Consider the following 24148-nt stretch of genomic DNA (forward strand, 5'->3'; position numbering starts at 1 on the left):
CTAAGATAAATCAATCTCTTTCCTCCCCTAGTTGCTTTTGCTCATGGTTTTTATTATAAAGTAAACTAGGATGGGGTGGGGGTGCTGTTAGCTCAGGCTAGCCTCAAACTGCTTAGTTCCTGCCCCACCTTCCCTTCATGATGGATGCTAAGATAAATCAATCTCTTTCCTCCCCTAGTTGCTTTTGCTCATGGTTTTTATTATAAAGTAAACTAGGATGGGGTGGGGGTGCTGTTAGCTCAGGCTAGCCTCAAACTGCTGATTCACCTGCCTCTTATGTGCTGTGATTATAGGCACGCACCACCACGCCCTTTATATGGCTTAATATGTATATACTAAGCCAAATGTGGTAGCACATGCCTATAATCCTAGCATTTGTGAGTAGAAGCAGGATGACCAGCAGTTTGAGGACAGCCTTGGCTACATAACTTGTTTGAGGCTAGCCTGGGATACATAATACCTTGTTCTCAAAAACAAAACTATATGCTTACATTAGTAGGTAGATAGATGATGTGTCTATGAAAATAAATGACCTCATACATGTGAAGCACCGAGTACAGTTCGCAATGGTATTCACTTGCGGACACTGGCTACTATGAACACAATGATATTGCTATAATACTACTATGTTCTTGTTATCACATTATACAAAAATATCTAAACAATTGCCAGTTACCATACATGTAGTTTTCATTGCATTTTGCTCTCTTTCTGCATGTAGATTAAAGACAGAGTCAGCGAAGCAAAGGGTTAGATCAGAAGCCACAAACTTGGTGCTGAATTTGAGGAATCCAGTGCCCCGGACTCTAAGATCAATGTATGTCTTCAACCAGGAATGTCAGGCCCTTCACCACCAGGGGACAAGAGTAGAGGCCAGCAAGGGACGCCTTGGCTTGGGTGTGACAGGTGGCATCCAGGAGTACCTGGCCCATGTCTTCGTTACCCTTGGCTTTCAGACTCTGCAACAGACTTCTATGTTATCAGTTTTTGTGTCCATGTGTGTCACATGTGTATGAGGTGATTTCATCTCCAGCTGTTTGGGCATATGGTAGCCAGCTGTGCAGACACCTAGGGTGCTGAACCTTGAGTATCACCTTGAGATGGGGGTCTCTCACTGGCTTGGGGTTTTCCCAATTCTGGCCAACTATCTGGCCAGGGGCCTCCAGGAATCTTCCTGTTTCTACCTCCCAGCTCTGGGACCCCAAGCACACACTACCACAATTGGCTGGCTTGCTTGCTTTCTTTCTTTCTTTCTTTCTTTCTTTCTTTCTTCCTTCCTTCCTTTCTTTCTTTCTTTCCTTTTTCTTCTTCCTTTCTTCCTTCCTTCCTTCCTTCCTTCCTTCCTTCCTTCCTCCCTTCCTTCCTTCCTTTCTTTTTTATTTTTAATGGGATTTGGAAATTGAACTCAGGCTCTCGTTTGTGAAGCAAGCTCTTTACCCACTGATAGCTCCAATAGGTTCCTTTTGGAGTTGATTTTTACACACACACACACACACACACACACACACACACACACACACACACACACACACACACAAAGCGAGAAGACCTAAGTTCTTCGTACCTGTTTGCACGACGACCCGCTTGAGAACCGGGACCTGTCACTTGTGTCTTTCCCCCACAGCTGCTCCTGCTTCTTCTCGTTTGGTTCTTTCTTGTGTTCCTGTCGTTTCAAACAAGCCTAGGGAGCACACAACACTGGTGAGAAACAGCCTCCTTCTGGGTCTGTGAGTAGTTTGGGCAATTTCAGGCTTAAGGCCAATTCGAGAGGCACGAGGAGAATAATCCTCAGGTTATTTGTCTCCACCTGTTCATGAAATATCGGCCACCAGATCCAAAGACCAGGGGCCATTCCCTCCCCGCAAATGCCCAAAATGCCAGATTCAAACCACCACTCACTGCCTTAGTAAATACAGACAATAAACACACCATGGAGCATTTTATAAAGAATAGGGTATTTTTCCTTTCTTTCAAAAAGATTTTATTTATGTCTGTGTACACATCCATGTACACACACATGTAAGTGTGAGTGTCCAGGGAAGCCAGAGACACTCTGAGTTCCTTTGGAGCTGGGGTCCCAGGTATTCATGAACCCACCCTGCTGGCGTATGAACTCTGGGCCTCATGTTGGAGCAGCCAATGCTCTTGACTCGAGCCTTCTCTCTAGCCCCTAAAACAGTTGCCTGTTTAAGGAAGGTTGTATCCCAAAAGCCATATCAACTTCCTCTACTTACTCCCCTCTGTGAAACCCCTTCTTGCCATGTCTTGGGCTGATCTACGTCTAGGCTCTCAGTTACAGGAGAGGACTTTTCTTGCATCTGCTATATGCGACCCCCCTCTGCGTAGAATACAGTTCCCTTGGCTCAGCCTGCTGATCACTCCGATCTGACTGTGTGACATCTTCTCCTTCCCTGAATTAGTGGCTAATGGGATGACGCAGTGGACAGTAGCCTGCCTCTGTCTGTAGTTTCAACAGTTACCTACAGTCATCCTTGGTCACAAACATGAAATGGAAGATTCCAAGAATAAATAATTCGTAAGTCTTGAGTCTTGTACCATTCTGAATAACGGGATAAAAATCTCGCTTCGTCCCACTCTTTCCTGCCCTGGACATGAATGGTCTCTTTGTCCAGCATGTGCATACTGCACGCTGCACTGCTGCACTCCATTAGCTGCTGCATTTGTCAGCTCTGCCCTGGCATATCAAAACACTGCTGCTGATAATCCTCAGTTGTTTCATGATGGCCCCCAAGGGCAAGAACGGCCACTGGTAACTGTTACAGTGTATTGCCAGAATTCACTTCTTAAGAGGAGGTAACACTGCTCATCTTTTGCTGTGCCTAATGGGACAGGACAGGGGTTTCTTCTGCTTATAATTCCAGGCTGCAGTTGGCCAGGGAGGGCAGATAAAGGTAGGAACTCCAGCAGTTAAATAGTATCCAGCCTTAAGCAGAGAGACTAAACACAGGTATCCCAGTCTGCTTGCTGATTGCTTCTGCGTGGGCAACTTTCTTCACTCTTACACAGGCCCATGAAGGGGCATCCAGACTCTGGGTCTTCCCACCTCAATAAACCATCAGGACAACCCCCCACAGACTGCCTCCCATCTGAGTTAGGTATTGCTCAATGGAGACTCCCTCCTCAAGGAAGTCTAATCTGTGGCAAGGTGACATTTAAAACCCTTTATGGTTCAGGATTCTACTGAGGGGTGGGGTATGTGGTCTTGGAAGGTACCCTCCCACCCTGTGAGAAAGAGGGGCACTGCTGTGTATTAACACAAAGCTAACACACACAGTTTGAATTGTATAATTTTCCTGTTTCATTTTAATTGTTTTCGTTTTGCAGCTTTTTCCCAGCTGGCCACTAAGAATTTGGAAGCCTAAGAACTGCTTCTCACCTCTTGAATTTTCTATCATCTTGAATTGTATTTTTTTCTTTTGTCAATTTTAAAGTTGGTATAGAGAATAATAGATTTCATCATGACATTTTCTGACACCTGGATTTCGCTCAGATTTACCTTACTCTTTTTGTCATCCCATATATAAAATTATATATATGTATATATATTCCCATATATATCCCCATATATATATATATAGGATGACAAAAATGTATACATATATAATTTTAAGTTTACTAAATATTAAATGTTTTAATTTTATACTTAGTATACTGTAGTCACATCATTTACAGCTGATATCTCACTCCAATTCCTCCCAAGTCCCTCCCATCCCTTCTCAAATTAATGAATGACCTCTCCTTCTATGATTAATATATGTGTGTGTGTGTGTGTGTGTGTGTGTGTGTGTGTGCATATATATTACATTTAGGGCTGTTTGTGCTTAGGGCTGACTACTTGGATTCGATCCCTCTCTGGGAGTTGGCATCAGTGGAGAAAATGGATTCTCCCTTCCTCGGTGGCCACTGATACCTGTAGCACTTCATCTGGGGATGGGGCCTTGTGATACTTCCCCCATTCATGTTTCCATGACAACTGGTATGTTCACTGTGCGGGTCTTATATGCATGTATTCTTAATCTAAATCATACTTGAGTCTGGCTTTGAATCACACTTTTGCTTCAGAAAATATCAATCCCTAAATGCAAAGTAATAAAAATAAAATGACACCCCCCACCCCCGCAAATCACCATTTTTTCTTAGCAAAATTAAAATAAAATCTAGTGCTAAACACTTTCCCTCTGCATTAGGACTGAAGTAACCCGAGGACACCAGGGATTTCAACTGGTATTTTAAGCCATGCCCCTCCTCCCCAAATAACAAAGCCTATTGGAGCATGTCTGTGCTCATAGATCCTGTGACCCCCTCTCATCATTTACTGAAGAAGTCTGGTGTAAAGACCAAAGACGATGTTAAGATGTGTCATTTCCCCACTTCTGGCTTGGTCTGGAAGGAAAGATGTGTTTGCATTTCCTCTCTGCTTCCATTATTAGTATTGGTTTTGTTTTTGTTTTTGTTTTTTTTTAAAGCATTTCCTTTTGAATACAGTAGGATTCGCAGAGTTTCCGGTCTGGGGAAAGTCGGGGAGGCTATGCTACAAGGTTAAGTAACAGGTGCTGCCTGGAACCACCTGGGCTGCGCCTAGCGAATACATTGTGGGTGAACTCGTCCCCGCACCCTGACACCACAGCTCACCAGCTGGTCACCTGCAGCAGGTGACCTCCTGGATTCCTAGAGAAAGATGAGGTCTCACCGCACCAGGCTTGGGAAGGGCAAACACCCCAAAGTGACTGGTTTGGTTTTCACTGCTGTCCCTCAGTCCATGTTTTATTTTAAATGACTCTGCTACCAAGTCGTTGAAATGCAGACTGAGAAGTGTGGCCGGGACCTGTGTACTATAATGCTGGAGAGATGGCGCTGGGCCTGGATGCACTTGCTTCTTGCAGAGGACTGGACTTAGTTCCCAGCACTTACAACACTGGGCGGCTCAGAACTGCTAGTAAGCTCTCTGCTCTGGGAAAATCTGATGACCTTTCCGGCCTCTGAAGCACACTGCACACACACACACACACACACACACACACACACAGAGAGAGAGAGAGAGAGAGAGAGAGAGAGAGAGAGAGTGTTACCAGAATAATACTAGACAGTACCTGTCCAAAAAGGAAAAAATAAGCCAGGTAAACTTAAAGGAAATTGGCTGAAGAGATTTATGAAATCCACATAGAATAGCTTTCAAAAAACATTAAAAATATTATTTATTTATTTATTTATTTATTTATTTATTTATAGGGGTGCACATATGATACACACATAGAGATCACAGGACAACGCAAGTCCGTTCTCTCCTGCCACCTTGTGAGTTGGGGGCGGGGCTCAAACCCAGATTGCCACACTTGACAGCAGGAAACTTGGCAGTTAAGCCTTCCTGCCCTGAGCTGCTTGTTTGGTTGGGTGTGGTTCTTCCCGCAGTGACTTCTAATCAGAGCACCTGTTGTGGGGCCATTTACATGGAAGTCTGCTTCTCTAAGCGGCAGGTGTAAGAGGCCACCTCACCTGCCGGTTTTTAGGCCACTGCTGCTGATCAGAAAGTGGAGGGGCCAGTGCGAGCAAACACGGGCAGGACCGAGGAAGATTCTGAACCCAAGTCTTGTAGGCTGGCTGGTTTTACTTATTTACATTTTTCTTCATGAATGCATATGACTTAATTATTTCTCTATTAGAAGGAGAGCATGGCTAGATTGGCTTTTGCAATGTTGAGAAAAAATCTCTCTGGTTCCTTGTCTCTCCTGGATTAGTGGGAGGCAAGATAAGCCTTGGCAGGGCAGATGATGATTTTCAGCCTGAGATGGCTGAGCATCTTCTGTTTGAATCAAACACCAATCCTGTTAAAGTCACAGCTCTGCTGTGAAGGAACGCAGAAACGGAACTACCAGAAGTGCAGTCCTAGGAGTCAAAGGCCAGGCATCCCCTGCCCCAGGATGTGCTGCCTTTGTTTGTGAATGGGAACGGTTGTATGTCTGGTCATTGATGGTGGCAGTTCTGTGGCTGGGATCCTTAAGTGACCAGGTAGCCAGAGAAGGTGGAATCTCTTGGTGGGGAGGGAAAAGTCTATTGACAATTTACTGTGCTTCCGGTGGACATCTGGGTTAGTCTACGTGTGTTCCACCTGTCGGGTGTAGTGCTTGTGAGTCTCGAACGTGTGGTAACCATCAGAGACCAGTCTTGAAGTTAAAGGCTTCAGGTGACTTCTGTACCTTTCCTCTGGGGAGAACTCCCTTCCCTTCCCTTTTGGTGATGTCCCCCACCCCCAACCCCCTTGGCCCTCTAACAACAGCACAAGCAGAGGCTTCCACTGTGGGAGCAAACCACAGAATCTGCCTGTGGGGGCTGGCGTGGGATTTGTGACTCACTGTAACTCAATCCTGTAAACACACCCAACCCCTGCTCAGCCACTTCCTAGCAGAGACCTCGGGCCTACAGGCTCTGTTGATTGTCACTTCCCTCAGAGAGTCGTTCCTGGGCTGTGAGGTGGCTAGGGGAGTAGGAGAATCTCTTGGGACCTTAGCTGTGACTGGCCTGTGAGGAGGGGTCAATGTTCCCCTCCCCTCCCCCCACCATCACCAGCAGGCTTTGTTGTCTTCCTACTTCCTGGTTTACTTATTTCTAAACTCAGCCTTTGCGGTAGCATGTGACTGTGATCTTGGTCTTCCTGTGTGGGCCTGAGGCATACTCTTGCCCTGAAGGAGAGAGAGAGGTCTGGTCTCTGGACCCAGGGTACTCAGCCTGTGAGCTGAGGGCCTTCTGTGCATGGTCCTGCTGGGGCACATGGTAAATGAATTTATCTTTAACATCGAAGCTCTTTGAGTCCAGAGTTGGGATTGGGGGTTCTTTATTACCTGCCCTTATTTTGCTCCTGAGGACCTAGGAAGCCATGTGTCAGAGGAGCAATGTCTAGCCCTGGCATGAAAATAGTTATCATAAAAATAGCCTAAATTAAAAAAAAAAAGAATATGGCCATTACCATTTTATTTCCTTTTTTTTTTTTTCTTTTTTTTGAGATCAGGTGTCATGTACTCCAGGCTGGCTTAGCATTTGCCAGGTAGCCCATGATGACCTCGACTGTCTAAACTGTGGCTCCAGTGCCTGAGAGCTGAGATTTTACATGGGGTTTGCCTGTCATCTCGCACACGGCTTTATGCAGTGATGGGGGCTGAACCCAGGTCTCCATGCACCCTAGGTGTGCTGGCGATTTCTTTTTCAACTTGACACAAGCTGCAAGAGTTGGTTGTTTGTTAGGAGAGACCCTCAAGTAAGGAACTGCTTCTACCAGGCTGGCCTTGGGCAGGTCTGTGGGGCACTGTCTTGATTAACGGTTGCTGAGGGAGGGCCCAGCTCATGACGGGTGGTGCCACTCCTGGGCAGATGGTCCTGGATGGTTCAACGGAAAAGCAGACTGAGCAAGCCATGGAAAGTGATCCAGGAGGCATCGCTCTCCCCATGGCCTCTAAGCCGGTTCCTGCCTCCAGGTTCCTGCCCAGAACTAGACTGGAAGGGATGAACTGAAATAAACCAGTTCCTTCCCTAGTTGATTCCAGCTGTGGTGTGTATCACAGAGACAGAAAGCAAACTAGGAGACTAGACAAGTGTTCTACCACCTGAACTATACATCCACCTCCACCAACCTTACATCTTGATTATAATGGCGGCTGTCTGGTTGCTGCTGCTCTGAGCCTGTCAGCCCTGTGAGGAGGGCATCCTGGCACTGCTGCCAGCTCTACACTGTTGCTCTTATTCAGGTCTGACGAGCTTAACTCAGAGTTGGGGGCTCTAATGATTATTTGTGACATTATTAAAGTTCACTTAAAAACAAAAGTTTGATTTTTCTCAGATATTCCCATATTTGCATATATCATAGGACAAGATCTCTGGCAGATGAGTCCTGGTTATAACTACAAAAAACCCAGGTACCTTAAGCCCACGGTTTAAAAGTATTTCATATAATATTTTAAATCGTCATGTTAATGGAAGTGAACTTTCCTGGTGTGGCATCACATTAGGTGCTCAGCCAGTCTCACAGTCTAGAGTGTTTGAGATTTGAGATTTCCAGATCAGAGCTGCTCAACCTGTCCCTCTCCCCTGCCACCCACTGCCACCAGGTATAAAAGCCACCGCCATGTCCTTCAACAGGTTTATATCTCCTGTTTAGTTGTTTGATCTGCACTTGAAAGAGTTGAGGTGGATAAGTGACATGAAATGAAACCAATTTGAGCACATTTGAGAGATTGTAGAAAATTGTGCGGAAATGCCAAGTGTAATCTTTCTGTCTTGCTTTCCAGGGACATTAATGGCTAGGGCTAAATTTTGCCTCCCATATATGAATACATTTGAGGAGAAGGGAGGGGGAGAGAGAGACAGAGACAGAGACAGAAAGACAGAGAGATAGAGAGACAGAGACAGAGAGAGACAGAGAAACAGAGAGACAAAGAGACAGAGAGACAGAGACAGAGAGAGGCAGAGAGACAGAGAGACAGAGAAACAGAGAGACAGAGAGACAGAGACAGAGAGAGGCAGAGAAGCAGAGAGACAGAGGGAGAGGCAGAGAGACAGAGAGAGGCAGAGAGACAGAGAGAGGCAGACACACACACACACACACAGAGAGAGAGAGAGAGAGAGAGAGAGAGAGAGAGAGAGATATCCTTGGAAGAACAGCCAAATTCTAAGATAGAATATAATTATATACAGCTTACCAGGTTCTGAAAAAGCGTGTAATATAACAGATAGATGTTCATCTCCTTTTTCTTCTTAAAAGAGCCCCACCCTGCCACTGAAGGGAATAGAAGCAAAGCAAGTGTGGTTGAGAATAGCCTTGCCTTGTAGTTAGTCCACAGACCTGGAAAGGCCCTGTTAATTTAATGCACACCGCCCTGTGGTGTGTTTTAGGACAGAGCAGGAATAACCCAACTTTAGAAAAAAAATAGGAGGTTCCTAAGGGCTTCAATTTGAGCCAGTTCATTAAAGACAAGTCAAACATGGGGCGGGATGTGTGGCAAGTGTGTATGCTTTGGGGGGTGCGTGTCGTGATTAGGTCTTCCCCTATCTGTTCTGCAGTGGGAAATCCCAGGTGTCCTGAGCAGATGGCTGCACTGAGAGAGAACGCTTGGATTCCCACAGGGTGTAATGGGCCAAACCCGCAGCAGGCACACAAAACCTTCTGACAATGCGACACGCTGTCCCTGCAAAGTTCACACGCAAGAACCGTGCAGTCAAGTTACCCAAAACATCATTAAAGTAACCTCCTAATGCTTAAATAAGTGTATGGTTTTGTGTTGGCCAGCATTCATAGCCACGCAGGCCACACGAGTTGGGTTGGACATACCCCACTACAGTAGGATTACGATCCCAACATGACAGCTATCCTTAGTAAATGATCTACCCACACTTTGGCTAGATGACTGAGTTAGTGAACAGTTACTCAAGTCTTCTTTATAAGTCAGAGTCTCTCAACCAGTCCTGGGGAACTCTGAACTCACGGTCCCCCCTTTTCTGCTTTCAAATGCTGGAATTTTAGAAGTACACCTTCATGCCCAGCTGCAGGTGATTTTTTGTTTGTTTGATTGACTGAGACAGTGTCTCTCTGTGTAGCCCTGGCTGTCCTAGAACTCACTCTGTAGAGCAGGCTGGCCTCACACTCAGAGATCCGCCTGCCTCTGCCTCCACAGTGCTGGGATAGTCTCGAGCCTCCATGCCCAACACTGCAAGTCACAGCTTTAAATCCTTTCTGGAAAAAGAGGCAAGGGACAGACGAAATATTATTTAAAAATCATTGTGGGGCATTGTGGGGCGGTGTACACATTAAGTCCCAGCACTCAGGAGGCAGAGATAGTGGATCTCTGAGTTTGAGGCCAGCCTGCTCTACAGAGTGAGTTCTGGCCAGTCGCTACACAGTGAGGCCCTGTCTAAGAGGAAAGAAAGTGACAAACGACAAGTTCAGTCCTGTCTCCAGCTGGACGTGTTAGAGGCGACTGAGAAGCTGGGGTGAAGGAAGTGTCCTAAAACCGGTGACGGTTCTGGCTGCAAATCCACCATTAATCATGAGCACACTTAAAACAAATCGAATTTCACACATGTGAATTGCCACTCCTTGATTTAAAAACAAACAAAACGAATCCCGATACTCTGTGAGCCCAGAGATTCTAAGTTCTAAGTTAAAACTATGACCTTTTTTTTTTCCCCCCGGAGCTGGGGACCGAAGCCAGGGCCTTGCGCTTCCTAGGTAAGGGCTCTACCACTGAGCTAAATCCCCAGCCCCTAAAACTATGACCTTTACTGTACTTGTAAGGAATGCAATTAAAGCAGGAGTAGGGGGTGGGGGTGGGGCAGAAATGTGGGTAGGGGTGAGGGGAGGGGCCAGGGTTGGAGTTAAGAAGTAGTTCTTGCTAAGGTCAGTTTTTCTGAGGTGCTTGGGTCTGCAGCCTGGCTTTGAGGGGACGCTGCTGAAGGTGTTCAAGTATTCCATCAGCATGGGCTGGTTGCTCAGCTTAGAGTAAGACAAAAGGCAGGCAGATGACAAACCAGATACGACAAGGAGGAGACTCCAGTTAAACACTAAAGGATGGGTGATAGTCCTGGGCAGAAATGATGGCATTTGGGGCCATGGTGTGGCCACAAGACAAAGGGTGCCACAAGGTCATGTGCTCTTAGGTGAGCTTGGCAGAGTTTGGTGCCAAAGCTTTGTGGGTGGGAGGGAGGAAGAAGTCAGGGAAGGGGTTGATCTGAAGAGGGCTAGGAGGGGGCTGGGCATGTGATGTCCTGTGGACATGTTGGCTTAGCGATGCCCATGTGACACCCAGATGAAAATAACCAATCAGCAGGTGCCCATGATCCTGGCACTCTGGGGAGAGTCCTGGGTACAGGACATTTGTGCAAAATCATGGCTAAATCCAGGACGATCCAACAGGCGATGAGGCCCTTGCATGTCTGAAAAGGGGGGTGGGGTGGGGAGCTGAGGATGGGACTCTGAATCAGCAGTTAAGGAAAGGAAGAAGAGCAGAAAGAAAAAGGGGGAAATGGAGATTAACATGAGGGAGACAGTAGGTTAGGAGACCAGGAGAGAAGACGACAGGAAAAGTAGCCTTCAGGAAACAGGACTGGGAAGGTATCATTGAATTTGGCTCCTGACCTCAGCCGTGGTGAGGGAGGAGGAAGAGGAGATTAAACACACAGACTGAGGAGGAAGTGGACACAGAAATGAGGCTGGCTGCAGAGTCTGAGACAGACAGGAAGCAGCCAGGGATGCTGTTGAGGGTAGGGAAAAGCTTTGTTCATAGATTCTAAAGGTGGAAACTTCCGCATGTTTTCTGGGCCTATAGCTTGGGCTGAGGACTCAGTTGGTAGAGGGTTTGTTAATGCAGGCGAGCAGGCCTCGGATCCGGCTCCCAGCCAGATGAGGAGGTGGTGGTCCATATGTAGAATATGGATGAAGACACACACAAGTAAATGAAGTGTAGGGGGAGAGCGGTCAGAATACAGACAACAGAGTCCCATGAACAGCAGAGGCTGGACAACCAACCGAGGAACTGCGGCCACACTCTCAGCTGGTCATAAGCAGGACAAGGGTCACTCTAGGCTCTGAGACAGGAGGCAGGGAAGGTTGTGAAGGGAGTGTTGAAGGGAAGGAAGTTGAGAGTGCGCCTCCCACCCCCCCGCCCCGAGTGCTGGCTCAGGATTCTGGAAGTGTAGAGTCAGAGAGGTAAAGACTGGGAAGCTTTAAATCAAGAGGATAGCCAGAAGAGCTGATGGACGGACAGAAGACGCTCATCTCCATCCATCACCTGCTCGGCTCCTGGCTTACCGGCTGGACCAGTTTTTCCCACCTCTATATAGGCCTATGAACTTGGGCCAGTGCACCATAACCCCTTTCTTAGATGTCAATCATACTTTTCTTTCAAAAGCTTCTGCCTTTCCTCTTGTCCCTCCTAGCCCTTTCCCCTCACAGAAGCCACAGTGATTAAAAAATATCTGAACCAGATCATGTCTCCTCTCTCCAAAACTGTCCCGTGCTCTTACTGTGAGGAGATTCACGTTGGTGGCAGGCATGTCCGGCTTCTCCCCGTGAGAGCTAGCCTGATCCGGTTCTACTGAGCTCTTCCCCACCTCCTGTTAGACACAGCAGGTCCTCCAAGCAGACCCTGCCTCGGGGCCTTTACATTAGCTCTCTCATCACTTACACCCACAGATGCCCCTCTTCCTCAGGAGCACGGCCCCTTTCCTTTATTATGCCATGGCTGTTGTTTTTCATATATTTATCAGCAACTGACTTAGTCGGTTTTTGGTGACTGCAACAAATCTCTGAGGTAAGTCAGCTTAAAGATGGCCATTTTGGCTCGCAGCCTTGGACCTTGGATCATGACGAATGCTATGATGAAATGTCCTGTTGCTCCAAGCCTGAGGTGCTACAGGACATCATGGCAACAGCATCCATTCACCTCATAGTGGCCAAGAAGTTAAAGGGAGGAAGGGGCTGGATTCCCATAGCTCCCTTCTGCAGCTGTATACCTCCAAAGGCCTAACACTTTCATAGTCTCTGCCCCTTAAAAGTTCCCCAGTCTCCCCACAGTGGCAGGTGGGGAACCAAGCCTCTAATACGTGGGCTCATGAGGGGACATTCTAGAGCCACCACAGAGCAGTAACTAAAGTAACTTCACACTGTGTGCATGTTTTCTATCTCCCAAAGGTAGAAGAAGAATGCCACTCAGCACATAGTAGGCACTTAATGGATTCAATACTGGTTGAATGACCAAAAAAAGGAAAAACACAGCTAGCATGCTGACCACCTAAGTGAGCCTAGAAAATAAAACCATGGCGGATCCAGGACACATGGTTCTGTGATTTTCTTCTCCAGGGACCATTGATAACAAGACGATTTCCTTACGTACTCGTTGTAGAAACAGTATTAACCAAGTGTTTCCACCCACCAGCCGGGGGCAGAGGCATCTTTGTGAAAACTGGGTGATTCCCTGAGTAACCTGTCCGTGTGTGGACAATCTTACTCAATTTCTGGAATTTTCCTCCCCCTGTAGTCCTCTTGGGTGTGGATTGGCAACTGGGGAACAAACTGCTGGCCTTTTCCAGCCCCAGTACAGAGAGTAGTGCTGTTCAGGTGAAGTCAGGCTACCGAGACGGGTCTGGTTTCCTTGGTGACCCACAAGGCTCAGTTGTAACTGAAATTGCTATGAGGAGAAAAACCTGATAGTTGGGACGTGTTTTCCTTGGGGAGGAACAGCTTTCTGAGCTCTAGGGGAGGCTGAGGATATGTCTCCCTGATTGGCCAGGGCTGTTTCTCTCAGAGGAGGTTGGAGGGTTGGGGGGGAGTGAGAGATGAGTGACTTCTCCTAAATACTCCAAGAGTCCCACAACCCAGTCGGGCAAGTCTGTCTTATGCCAGCCCCAGGTAATTACATCATAACCCCTCGGGCTCCCAAAGTCTTGTTTTTGCATGCAAACACTGTAGCCACGGAGACCAGAAGTTTGCTTGGTATAGTGTGTGCTAACCACCTTTCTTCTGGCACCCATGACAACAGAAAGGGCATGCTATTTTGTAAATGGTAGGGCAACTCAGTTAACCCTTTAAGGTCTCTTTGTTTCCCAGTCAGTCAACTAAGAACCCTACTATCACTTGTTGTCCAGGGTGGTGGGTCAAACACTGTATTAAATATTTGTGTGGATGCATGAACATGTGTATGGTATATGTGTGTGTGTGCATGTGCGTGTTTGTGTGTGTGCGAGCACACTCGTGCATAAGCACACACATCCAGGCACACGTGTGTGGGACAGTGGAAGATATTGGGTGTATTGCTATCTTCTTTATTGTACTTCGTTGAAGCAGGGTTTTCCACTTAATCTGGGGCTAGACTGGTGGCCAGCAGACCCTGGTGAGCCTCCGTCTCTGGCCTGCAGAGCCCTGTGGTACAGGCATATGGCCATGCTTACCTCTCCTATGGTCGTAGGAGCTTATGTTATGCAGCAAATGTTCTTGTCCACTGGGCCGCCGCCCCAGCCCCTGCACTAAATATTTTCTCAAGTTCTTGTGTTTACTCAGCAATACTTCACAGACTGAGCCATCTCTTAGCCCCTACATTTAAGGTATTTTCCCCCACGATGGTCCCTAACATTGTAGCATGGAGGATGGGGTGGGGTAAAACAGGAAATCGGGACCACCACTGGGATAAAATGATTACTTCCCTTTTGTGGCAGAATTATGAAGTTGGTATTGCTGTTGGAAGCGTTTTAGCGGCGAGAAAGACGAAGTCCACCAGTGAGTGGTGGGTTGGGGGGTGGTGGTGTTTGCACCCAAGCCGCCTTCCACGAGAAGGGGAATGGCAACCCTGCTCCTGCCATTACCTGATATTCTGAGTCCACCTTATGCTGCATGTCCCGTAGATACTGAACGTCGCTGACGAACTTCTGCCTGTCCCTTGCTTCATGCAACATGGTTCTTAGTTCCTGATCTACGCACGAGAGAGAAATAAGCATACTGAGACAGGTGCTTTTGGGAGTCACCATATTTGGATGTATTTGGATATAATTGTGCATGTTCTTTTATTAATCTATTCCCCCATTGTTTGAAAGGGCACAGACTTTATTTTTTTTACTAGTGCCAAAGTCCTTATATCCTCTCTGTTCCAGGCATAAAGAATGCAGTGACGTCCATTGGCACCCATCCTATCCTGGTTATCCACAGGGAGTTAGGTTGACAGACACCTGGTTGGGAAGCAGCTCTCTGCATGGCAGAGAAGAAAACAGAGTCTAGACAGATCTGCGGTGACCAAACGTATAAGCCTTGGGTTCTTAATTCATGTATACTATTGTGTCAACCCAACCCAGACACTGCCAGCTGCTGGGTACAGCAGCGAGTCAGGCAGACATGGCCCCACCTTTGTGTTGCCTACAGTCTGGGATGCAAAACCAACGCTAGACAATTGAACCCTAACTGCCAGTACAGAGCCGAGTGTGGGGTCTTTGAAAGAATGGTATTGTAGGCCAGCAGAGTCTGTCTGGAGGGGTCAGGCCATGATGCTGGGTTTGATAATCATGAGTCAGGCAAGGGGTCAACATTGTCACTGGTTTTGATAAATTGTGAGTCAGGCGAGAGTGGGGAGAGGACAGCAGGTGGTTCAGGGCATGAAGGAGCAAGTGAGAAATGGAGAGAGGGCAGGGTGGCTGGGACAGATGGTGGGAGAGCAGCAGGATGATGAGGGGCTGGCAGGGACCAGCTCATACGGAGCCTGGTAGGTTACAATGAGAAGACATGTGGAGCTACGGATAGGCTCTAACTTGGGGAATAAATGCTTGCATGCTGTTTGTGTGCATGCAGGTGTGTGTGTTCAATGTGCATGTGTACGTGTGTGTGTGTGTGTGTAGGCCAGTGTCTGACATCGGGCATTTTTCTTCTTAGTCACTCTTCTTTTCTTTTTTTTTTGAGAGATGGTATCTTTCTGAGCCTAGCTACTGATTTTGCAAGAAGAGCTGACCAGAAACTCTCAGGGATCCTTCTGTCTCTTCTTGCTCAGCTTTTTAAATGGGTGGTGAGGGAGGATCGTGAACTCAAGTCCTATGTTTACTGACTGAGCCATCTCCCAACTATTTACACTTGTGTAAAAGGCTCCTAAAGTTGTAGTGTGGAGGATGAAGTGGAGATAAAACATGGAGTTGTGACTACCACTGGGATACAAGATGAGATGGTAACAAGGCTTGGGCAGCAAATGTGTGAGAAGGAGAAAAAAAAGGACATTGGGAAAAGGGTGGGGGTGGGGGTCTGAGCTCCCACAGACCAGCCTGTGGGAGTGCCAGGGGCTCTTCTGAGTAGCCACAAATTTCACCTTCATAACGTGGTGTAAGGCAGACACACTGTAGTTTCTGATACAGAAGAATAACCTACCCACATCTTCAAGAATGGTTAACCAAGAAGGAGGGTGTCCTGACCATCAGGAGACACAGCTAAGATAAGACGAAGCTTTGATCAGTTACCTCTGAGGTAATGCTTTGTCTACCTGCAATCAGGAAGGGCAGCTTTATGAGCAAACAATGTAGAGTGTCAAGTGTCTATGGCACGCACTGCAAACAGATGTCAAGCCAGCAGTTAGACGCAGGCTCTGAGCTGACTGGACAGGTAAAGATCTGGCCAGTGCTGGCACATTGGTAATGACTGAAGTAGAAGCAGAGTGGGTACTGGACAGAGAAAGAAAATGGACTGGGGACAAAACCATTAACACATAAAATGTAAGGAAAAGATGGGCAAATACAAGCTCTGTCAAGGACCCCAGGGGCAGGAGGAAAACCCAGTGGGTGTTGGGTCATTGATGCTGAAGAGGCATTCCCAGAAGGAGGCTGTTAATACCCCTAGCAAGGGCAATTACTGGACCACAAGGCTGAAGTTACATTGTACTAGCTGTATGAACAGGTGGCGAGGATGTGTCTTGATTTCAAGGTTGGTGTGGTCTAATTTGTGACCATAATACAACATGGCTCACAGTCTAAAACAGCATGGTTCCTAATGAGACCACCAGACCTCATCAACAGGATGGCGGAAGCCCGCCTCCAATTCCTGTTTATCGTCCACTGGAGCTCCTTCATGGAATGTTACACATTTTTAATGACTAACTACGGCACGCTCTCAGCTCCTCAGGAATGGCAGGGGAGACAGTCACTGACCAAACCCTCAGGTGTGTGTGCTCTGTGGCTTTCTTCCCTCCTCCGTTTTATTCGGTGTGAGTAGATATCGACAGCTTGTGCCTGACTCATGGTGACCCATGAGCATCTCATCTGGGAGTTGTGAAATCTTTCAAGGTTTATCATTTACTCCTGAGCAGCATGGAGGGTTTCCGGGTCCCCAGGGGGATGAATTTTACTTAAGATACACAGTGGGTCTTTGCGAGTTAGGGTCTGGAACTATAATAGATAGTTCTATAGTTTGTAAAACTTCTAAATAGGGTCATGTGACTCCCCTCTTAAAACTAGCTAATATTCTCCCCGTGATAAGGACCAAGTTGACACACCAACCTTTGTCCTGTAAGAACCAACCTGAGCCGACTCTATGGAACCCTTCCACCACCCCACACACCACACTTTGCTATGTTCTCTTAAGTGCTCAGAGCAGTTTGGACTTGCTTTCCTTTGGCTCAGGATGGTTGGGGTGAGCCGTTCCCCATCTTGCACTTTAAAAGGCCTGCGGCTCTGCCCTCATCTGTTATTTCTAACATTTATCAGCAACTGTGTTGGTCAGACTTCCGTGACTGTAACAGGGATTCTGAGGTAAGTAAAGGCACACTAAAGATTTTGTGTGTGTGTGTGTGTGTGTGTGTGTGTGTGTGTGTGTGTGTGTGTTTTGCCGGGGGTGGATTTCGGCAGACATTCATGGATTATACTTTCAAAGATCACACTTAGCTTTTCAAATAAATTTGTACCTGCATAGAATGAAGTCTGTTCCCCCTTTTTTCAGAAAAAAACGATGTGGTTAAAAACAGAAAGATGGACCCCCTGCTGCTCCTGTGGAAGAGAAGCCTGTCTGAGTATCAATCGGGCAGAGAACACCAGGATTCATAAGGAAACTACATTCATGGCCGCCAAGGGCACAGCCCATGGTCCAGTTAGATGGGGTACAAAGTTAACACAGCTAAACCGGTTAATCTATCGTGGCCTCGGGGTGGTATAATTTAAGGGAGGTTCTTAGTCAGGAGGCATGGAATAACCTGGCCTGACCAGTCAGGAAACAGTATCACTGAAAGGACTTCCTAAGTTTTCCTGACTTCACAATCATCTTCAAAACAAAGAACTTTAACACTGCCCAGGAGACTCTCCCCCACCCATCACAAACTCTGTCACACTGCATTTCCCTGTAAAAATAAACAGTTGAAACACCACAGTGCCACAAGTATTTTCTTATTTAACTATTGTCAAGACCCTATGAGGTTAAACAGTTTCCTTGGAATTAGAGACAGACACCAAGGGGACAGTAGATTGTCTCAGGTTAGGAAAAGTCTCCAGATGAACTTGAATTTTAGGCTGTACTACAAGTTTGAAAAACTGACCAGAATAAACAAGAAATAGAAATAACTATATAGGAATAAATCCAGAGGAAAATGATGCTTAATTCCCAGACTATCTTTTTGTGGGCCTACTCAACCAGATGGCCATTTGAAGCCAAGGATTTTTTTTTTTTCAGATATAGGCAGGCGCTAGAGTGCTGTGTGTGGGGGCAGGAAATAAAACATGGGCAAGGCGTGATTCTGAAATCATAACCCGTGCTCTCTTCTGTTCTCACCTTTGAACTGCTTCTTGTTCTGAAAATCACGCATGATCATGCGTACCTCTGTTGTAAGCCTCTGGTGACAAAGCACTGGACCAAGCTTTTGTTTTTAGAAATCCGTGTGAAACGCCATGCTAAGGAGAGGGTAAGGGCCAGGGATGAGGAGGTTCGTGAGGCAGGGAGAGGGAGTGGCTCCGCCAGGCCCCAAAATTCCACATGTCTGTGAAATTTCAATGAGGAATATTCTAAGAACTCTGTGACATTTGAATTCCTCTCTGGCATAACTGTCTAGGGAATTCAGACAGAGACACCCTGACTTAGAACAGGAGCAACAGGAGACGTTTCTTTCCAGTCTCTAAACGCACCACACGTCTGTACATATAAATGCACATGCACATTCCTGTGTACAAAAAGTCTCCTTTTCTGTGACTGTATTTGTCATCAACATCAACAACAACAACAACAAAAACGCTGACCGGAAAGAAGTGCTTTTAAAATAAGCTGTCTTATCATTTTCTCTCTGTGTTCTCTCTGTGAAATATTATTAAAACTATACTGTCTTTGAGTTTGGCAAATAAACACAAGGTAAATTTAACCTCGTTATGCTGAAGCTTCGTCTGAAGCAAGTTGTAAATAGCTCTGTTACTACCTGACAATCAGGTTTATAAATTCCTCCATTTCCACGATTGGGTGCTTGGGAGAGGATTTCAGAAGACTTTAATCCAAACTTTTCCACAACGAATTAATTTGTAATGACAAGAATTACAGGTTTTTGTTTTGTTTTCTTTTTTTTTTTTTTTCAATTTTAGTTTGGAAAAAAAAATCTTAGTTTTTTTTTTTTTTAAACTTGGGTTGAATATAAGTTTGGTGACTTAGGCCCGTTCTATATTTCAGAGGCTGAGGGCTTGAGGCAGTGGGGCGGGGGCGGGGGCGGGGGGGACTGTTCCAATTTAACGTAGGAAATAAAGGTTGGGGTGGAGGGGTGTTTGATAGACCTAGCTAACACATACGGACTATTAAGCCCAGAGCAGAGACTGTGTAATTGGAAAAATGAAAAGAACATCACAAGTTTGACAAGCGATTGGGTTCTACCATTAATAATACCATCGTTTTCACACTTAAAAGCTGTTTCTTGGACTTGTTAGACCAATGTAGCTGTGCGGGGTGGGTGGCTGGGGGAACTACCAGTGTGCAAAACCGTCTAGACTCCAGTTAAATCTGTTCCTTTTAGGTAGAAACGAACTGGAGCTGGGGTCAGCCAGAAGAAGAGAGGGGCGCTAAGAGGTCTGATTTCCCTTCAGAATCTTAAGTTTAAAAGGTAAAGTTGATCCTCAGTTCTGGGAAGGCTAGAGCGGGGGCCGGTTACCTTGGGGATCAGCACTTTCGCCCCTCACTAGGGGCTAAAGGGACTGCGTGGCGGAGCGGGTGGGTAGGCCCACAGCAGAAGAGCCGCCCATCAATCGTGCGTGGGGCCGGTCCTGGGCTCCTCTTCCTCCCCTACGCCTCACGTCTTCCTCCCTCTAGCGGCCCCTCTTCCTTCTCCTCCCTGGAGGCAGCTGTCCGCCGCGGCCTCCGGCCTTTCTCGGGGTGGAGACGGTGGGGGCGGCTGCCTGGCGTCCTCCCGTTTCCTTGGCAACCGGGCCTCCCTCCTCGCGCGGAGCTTGTGCCGCTAGTCGCGAGGGAACGTGGATCGTGGGGGTGGGGCGGGGCTGCGGCCCCGGGGGTCCTGAGTCCACACGTGGGCGGCCCTGCCGGTTGCCGTGGGAACGAGAAGGGATGCAGTTGGGAAAAGAAAAGCAGTGATGGCGGCTGGCTTGGAAGAGATGCTCTAGGAATAGGCACTCTGATTTTGTCTGTGTTCACGCCCAGACTCCGTGTTGCTTCTTATAAGATGGAGATTAGGAAATGGGAGAGGGAAAAAATTATATAAAACAGTAAAGGGAGTACGTGGAAAGAAGAAAAGATCCTGCACGTCTTGAGATGGTTGTTGCACAGGGATCTTCAAGCAAAATGTGCTGATCCGATCTCAGAGAAGAAATAAACCATTAAGGGAGGCACCGGATCAGCTTCAAAACGGACACCAAAGCTGGCCTCTTAGTTAGCAGTGGTCATTACTGGCTTCTCCAGGAAAGAGGAGCTTGGAGGGTTAGACCAGTGCCCACCAGGTCCTTGGTTCACATCACTGTTCTTAGGCTGTTTATTTCTCATTGAGACAATAATAGGCAACCACGAGTCTTCTATTTCTTTTGGAAACGCAGTACCTTGCTGGCTGATGTCACCTAGGGGCGTTTCAGTCTGGGTGAAGAGCAAAGAAGATAGACAATAGAAATTGTTGGAACTTTCACCAGTGTCCCAGAGTCTCCATATGTCTGGGTTCCAGGAGACTTCTATGCAGCCCCTGTAAGCCCACAATCAGGTGGTGGCTTTGTGTTGGCAGTATGACACCATTTCTAGTCTTATCACCACCACCCCTGTCGGCCGTACCCCAGGCCCACCTCTCCCCGTGTCACATAAGCAGCATAGGTCCCATGTCTTAATCAACAACAAGACACTCTCAGACGCCACACGGCCTAAGAAGTGAGCCCCCAACTCTGGACTGTGACTGTCCCTATTTGTTCCCGGAGACTCGCTTTCTTGGTGTTGTCCTTGAGTCATCCCCGGCCAGTTGGGGCTCTAGTACGTGCCGCACCCTCCTCCTTACCTTCACGCCAACTTCTAAGACGTATCTTGAGCAACACAGAGTCTAGACAAAATATGCCTTGGGGAAGTCTTTGTTTTGGGCTCTTTCTCACCTGACCTTGATTGCTCTTCCTTTCTAGACCATTTCTATTATTAGTATTTTAAAAGATTTTTATTACGTCTTGCTTTTATTGGATGTGTGAGAGGGCAGGCATGCCCCAGTGCATGGAAGGGGAGGTCAATTTGCTGCAGTCTGTTCTCTCCTATCGTGTGGGTCCCAGTGACCAAACCCAGGTCATCAGGCTCGGTGGCAGGTACTTTTACCTGCTGAGCCATCTTGAAACACCATGCCCTATTCCTGTTCTCAGCCGGCTAACAAAGTTTCCCTGTTAAACCGTTAACTGCTAAGGACACAGCACGAACCTCTCTCTGTGGTCTTTGCCTTTCAAAGGGGTACGGTTAAGGACCCCAAGTTTGAGATACTTTCTGGGTTTGTAGCTCAGTGCCTGAATGGCAGGAGGCTCTGGATTTGGTCGTTAGTAGCACATAGGGTGCGTGTGATGAGACGTGCCTAAATCCCAGTTCTTAGAGGAAGTGAAGGCCTAGGGAAACCTCCTCACCCTGTCAGAGTTACTTGTGTGCATGTGCGAGCGAGTGTGTGTGTGTGTGTGTGTATGTGTGTGTGTGTGTGTAGTGGGGGTGTTGTGAGGATTGCAATTCTAGTAGTAAACTGATAGGATGTTTGTTCTTAGAGACAAAGGACCTACCTCAAAAAATGATAACAGTAACAGCAATTAGTGGTAATTATTATTACTGATTAACAGAGGAGGGCATTGAGGCGTAAGGGAGATAGTTGGACAGAGATGACACAGCCGAGGACTCCTGACAAGGAATGGACCCAGAGCTGAGAAGGAAGATTCCCACTCCCAACAGCTTGGTGTTGTTAACCACTAGTAAGAAAAAGAAAAAAAAAACATACTGGCACATGTTAGATGTGGATACTTAATTTTCTATTTTAAGAGCTACAAAAAAGTACTTTTCACCCCCAAAAGGCTGTTGTGGGGTCTAAATGAGAGAAGACAAAACATTAGTTGATAGTTTCGTCTTCTAAGGTGTATTTTACTACTACAGTGCAAGCTGAGAGCTTGGAGAAGTTACTTGTCTCAGCTCAAAACTTTCCTACACCTCAAGTACTTTCGTTGTTGTTGTTATTTTGTGCTTTAGGGGGAGGGGCGGGTCATGACTGCTTACCCAGGCAGACCTCAGATTCCCTGTCATCCTACCTTTGTCTCCCCAACGCTGAGGTTATGGGCGCCAACACACCTGGTCCCTTCTGTATTCTCTCGAGGTTTTTAAAGGTTAAGTTCCACGAAAAGAAAGTACTGTGCCCTTGAGAGAAAGTGACAGTGGCGAAGATCGGGTCAGAAAGAAGCTACAGAGCAATTCAGATGCCAGCTTTCCAGGAGTAAACTCAGCCTTGACGTGTAAATTACAGAGCAGGTCAGTGCCAGTACTGAAAAGCGAGTGAGGCCAAAGAGAAACGTGGAAGCCCGAGAGAAGAAACAATCTCCGTGGAAGGAAGCGTCCTAATCTCTGTTTGCACAGTGCCCCCTGGTAGATGAGAAGAGGCTTAAGTAGGCATGGGTTCGAATCACTGAGATGACTTGCATTTGCAAATAAGCCACAGGACATTCTTTACTTGAATCTAAGAGTTCTGCAAAGGGCAACCAGGTGAAGTCTGGGAAGTTTGAAAAACAACAACAACAACAACAACAACAAGTATTTAATCCAGAGCAAATATGAACTGTCAGGAGGGGTGTGGCTCTTCTAAGACTGAGATGTTCATGGGGACTTGGCACAGGTACTCAATGGTGTTGAAATAGTCAACCCTAACACACACACACACACACACACACACACACACACACACACACACATAGAGGAAGAGAGACAAAGACAGAGAGAGACACAAACAGGAACAGAGAGGAGGGGAGGGAAGGAGTGAGGGAGGGAGACTGTTAGCTAATTAGGTCTTCGGTAGAGTACAACCAGAAGCTTCTACAGGCCACAGAGCTTCGTGCCAAGTGGCCTCCCTCGAAACAGCTTAGACCGGGTCACTTTGCCTTGAGTCTTCCATGACTAATAAGTTCCTGTTCTCATCAGCTGAGGTCATTGTGTCAGTGTGGCCTTCACCCATGCCTGGCACGAACCATGCCTGTTTGTGCATTCTACCCTGGGTGTGGTGGTGCATCTTGTAATCCCAGAATTCTGGAGGTGGAAGCAGGAAGATCGTAAGACTCATGGCCAGCCTGGGCTACATGAGACCCTGTCTCAAAGAACAAACCAACAAGGGCCTGGAGAATTGGCTCAGTGGTTAAGAGCACGTGCTGCTCTTCCAGAAGACCCCAGTTCAGTTCCTGATACTCATGTTGGGTAGCTCACAACTGCCTCTAACTCAGGCTCCAGGGACCTGACACCATCTTCTGCCTATGAGGGCACCCACAAACATGTGACATGCATACACACAGATAGAGGTAAATAAAATTTAATTGCAAGCACAAAAGTACGCAAGGAAAGAAAGCCCTTTGGGAGCTTTCCTGAGAAGGGCACTGTGGGCATGTTAAGCCTTTAGAATTCCTTGGGAATTCATCTGATCAATTTTTAAAAATTTAAAACACTTTTTATTGTTTTGTGGGTGTCGGAGAGCATGTGCCATGGTTCATGTATGGAGACTGGAGGAATTGGTTCTCTTCCTGCATCGTGTGGGTCCCAGGGATCAGACTTCAGTTGTCGGGTGTGGTGGCTTAGCCAGTTAACCCATCTTACCAGTCCCTGAATAATTTTTAAAACAAGCTAATGACTAAGTATGCTGTGGGCTGTGGTGCTATTCTGCATTCACCCTACCGTCATGTTTCATTAGACAGGGATGCCATTGTGGCAATCTGTTAATGTCATCCATTAAATGTAGACATTAACGTCGTGATAATGAGTGGGGGGGGGCTGGGTAGCGAGATGGCTCAGTTGTTGAGTTGTGTTTTGCACAAGCACACAAACATGAGGGCCTGACTTAGGATCCTAGTATTCATGTCCAAAGCTAGGTGTTGTCACATGATCAGCAGTGTAGCATGATTGGAGCATGGGAGGATGTGGGTAGGGTGTGGAGACAGGTGGATCCCAAAGCTCACTGGCTAGCTGGTCTAGCCA

The 24148-nt window shown here is 47.0% G+C and overlaps 1 protein-coding gene and 1 long non-coding RNA gene across 14 annotated transcripts in view; one reads left to right on the forward strand and one right to left on the reverse strand.

Moving 5' to 3' along the window:
• Marchf10 (membrane associated ring-CH-type finger 10) overlaps positions 1-24148 on the reverse strand; it is a 141999-nt gene that overhangs the window by 70485 nt on the left and 47366 nt on the right. For 2 of the 12 annotated variants that reach the window (XM_087572408.1, XM_087572414.1), the window contains exons 1-3: positions 19632-19984; positions 14362-14468; positions 1565-1681 (exon numbers count right to left, since the gene is read on the reverse strand). In XM_087572408.1, coding sequence (XP_087428534.1) covers positions 1565-1681; positions 14362-14451 — 207 coding nt within the window. In that variant the 5' untranslated portion in view covers positions 14452-14468; positions 19632-19984. 12 annotated transcript variants of the gene reach the window in all.
• Positions 1-24148, forward strand: part of LOC108352144 (uncharacterized) — a 115683-nt gene that overhangs the window by 59542 nt on the left and 31993 nt on the right. The window contains exon 3 of one of the 2 annotated variants that reach the window (XR_015632172.1): positions 19497-19583. The exons of the other annotated variant lie outside the window; for it this stretch is intronic. This is a non-coding gene — a long non-coding RNA (uncharacterized LOC108352144). The remainder of the gene's footprint in view (positions 1-19496; positions 19584-24148) is intronic. 2 annotated transcript variants of the gene reach the window in all.

Source organism: Rattus norvegicus, chromosome 10 (assembly GCF_021556685.1).
Source record: "Rattus norvegicus strain SHRSP/BbbUtx chromosome 10, alternate assembly SHRSP_T2T, whole genome shotgun sequence".
Taxonomy (NCBI): domain Eukaryota; kingdom Metazoa; phylum Chordata; class Mammalia; order Rodentia; family Muridae; genus Rattus; species Rattus norvegicus.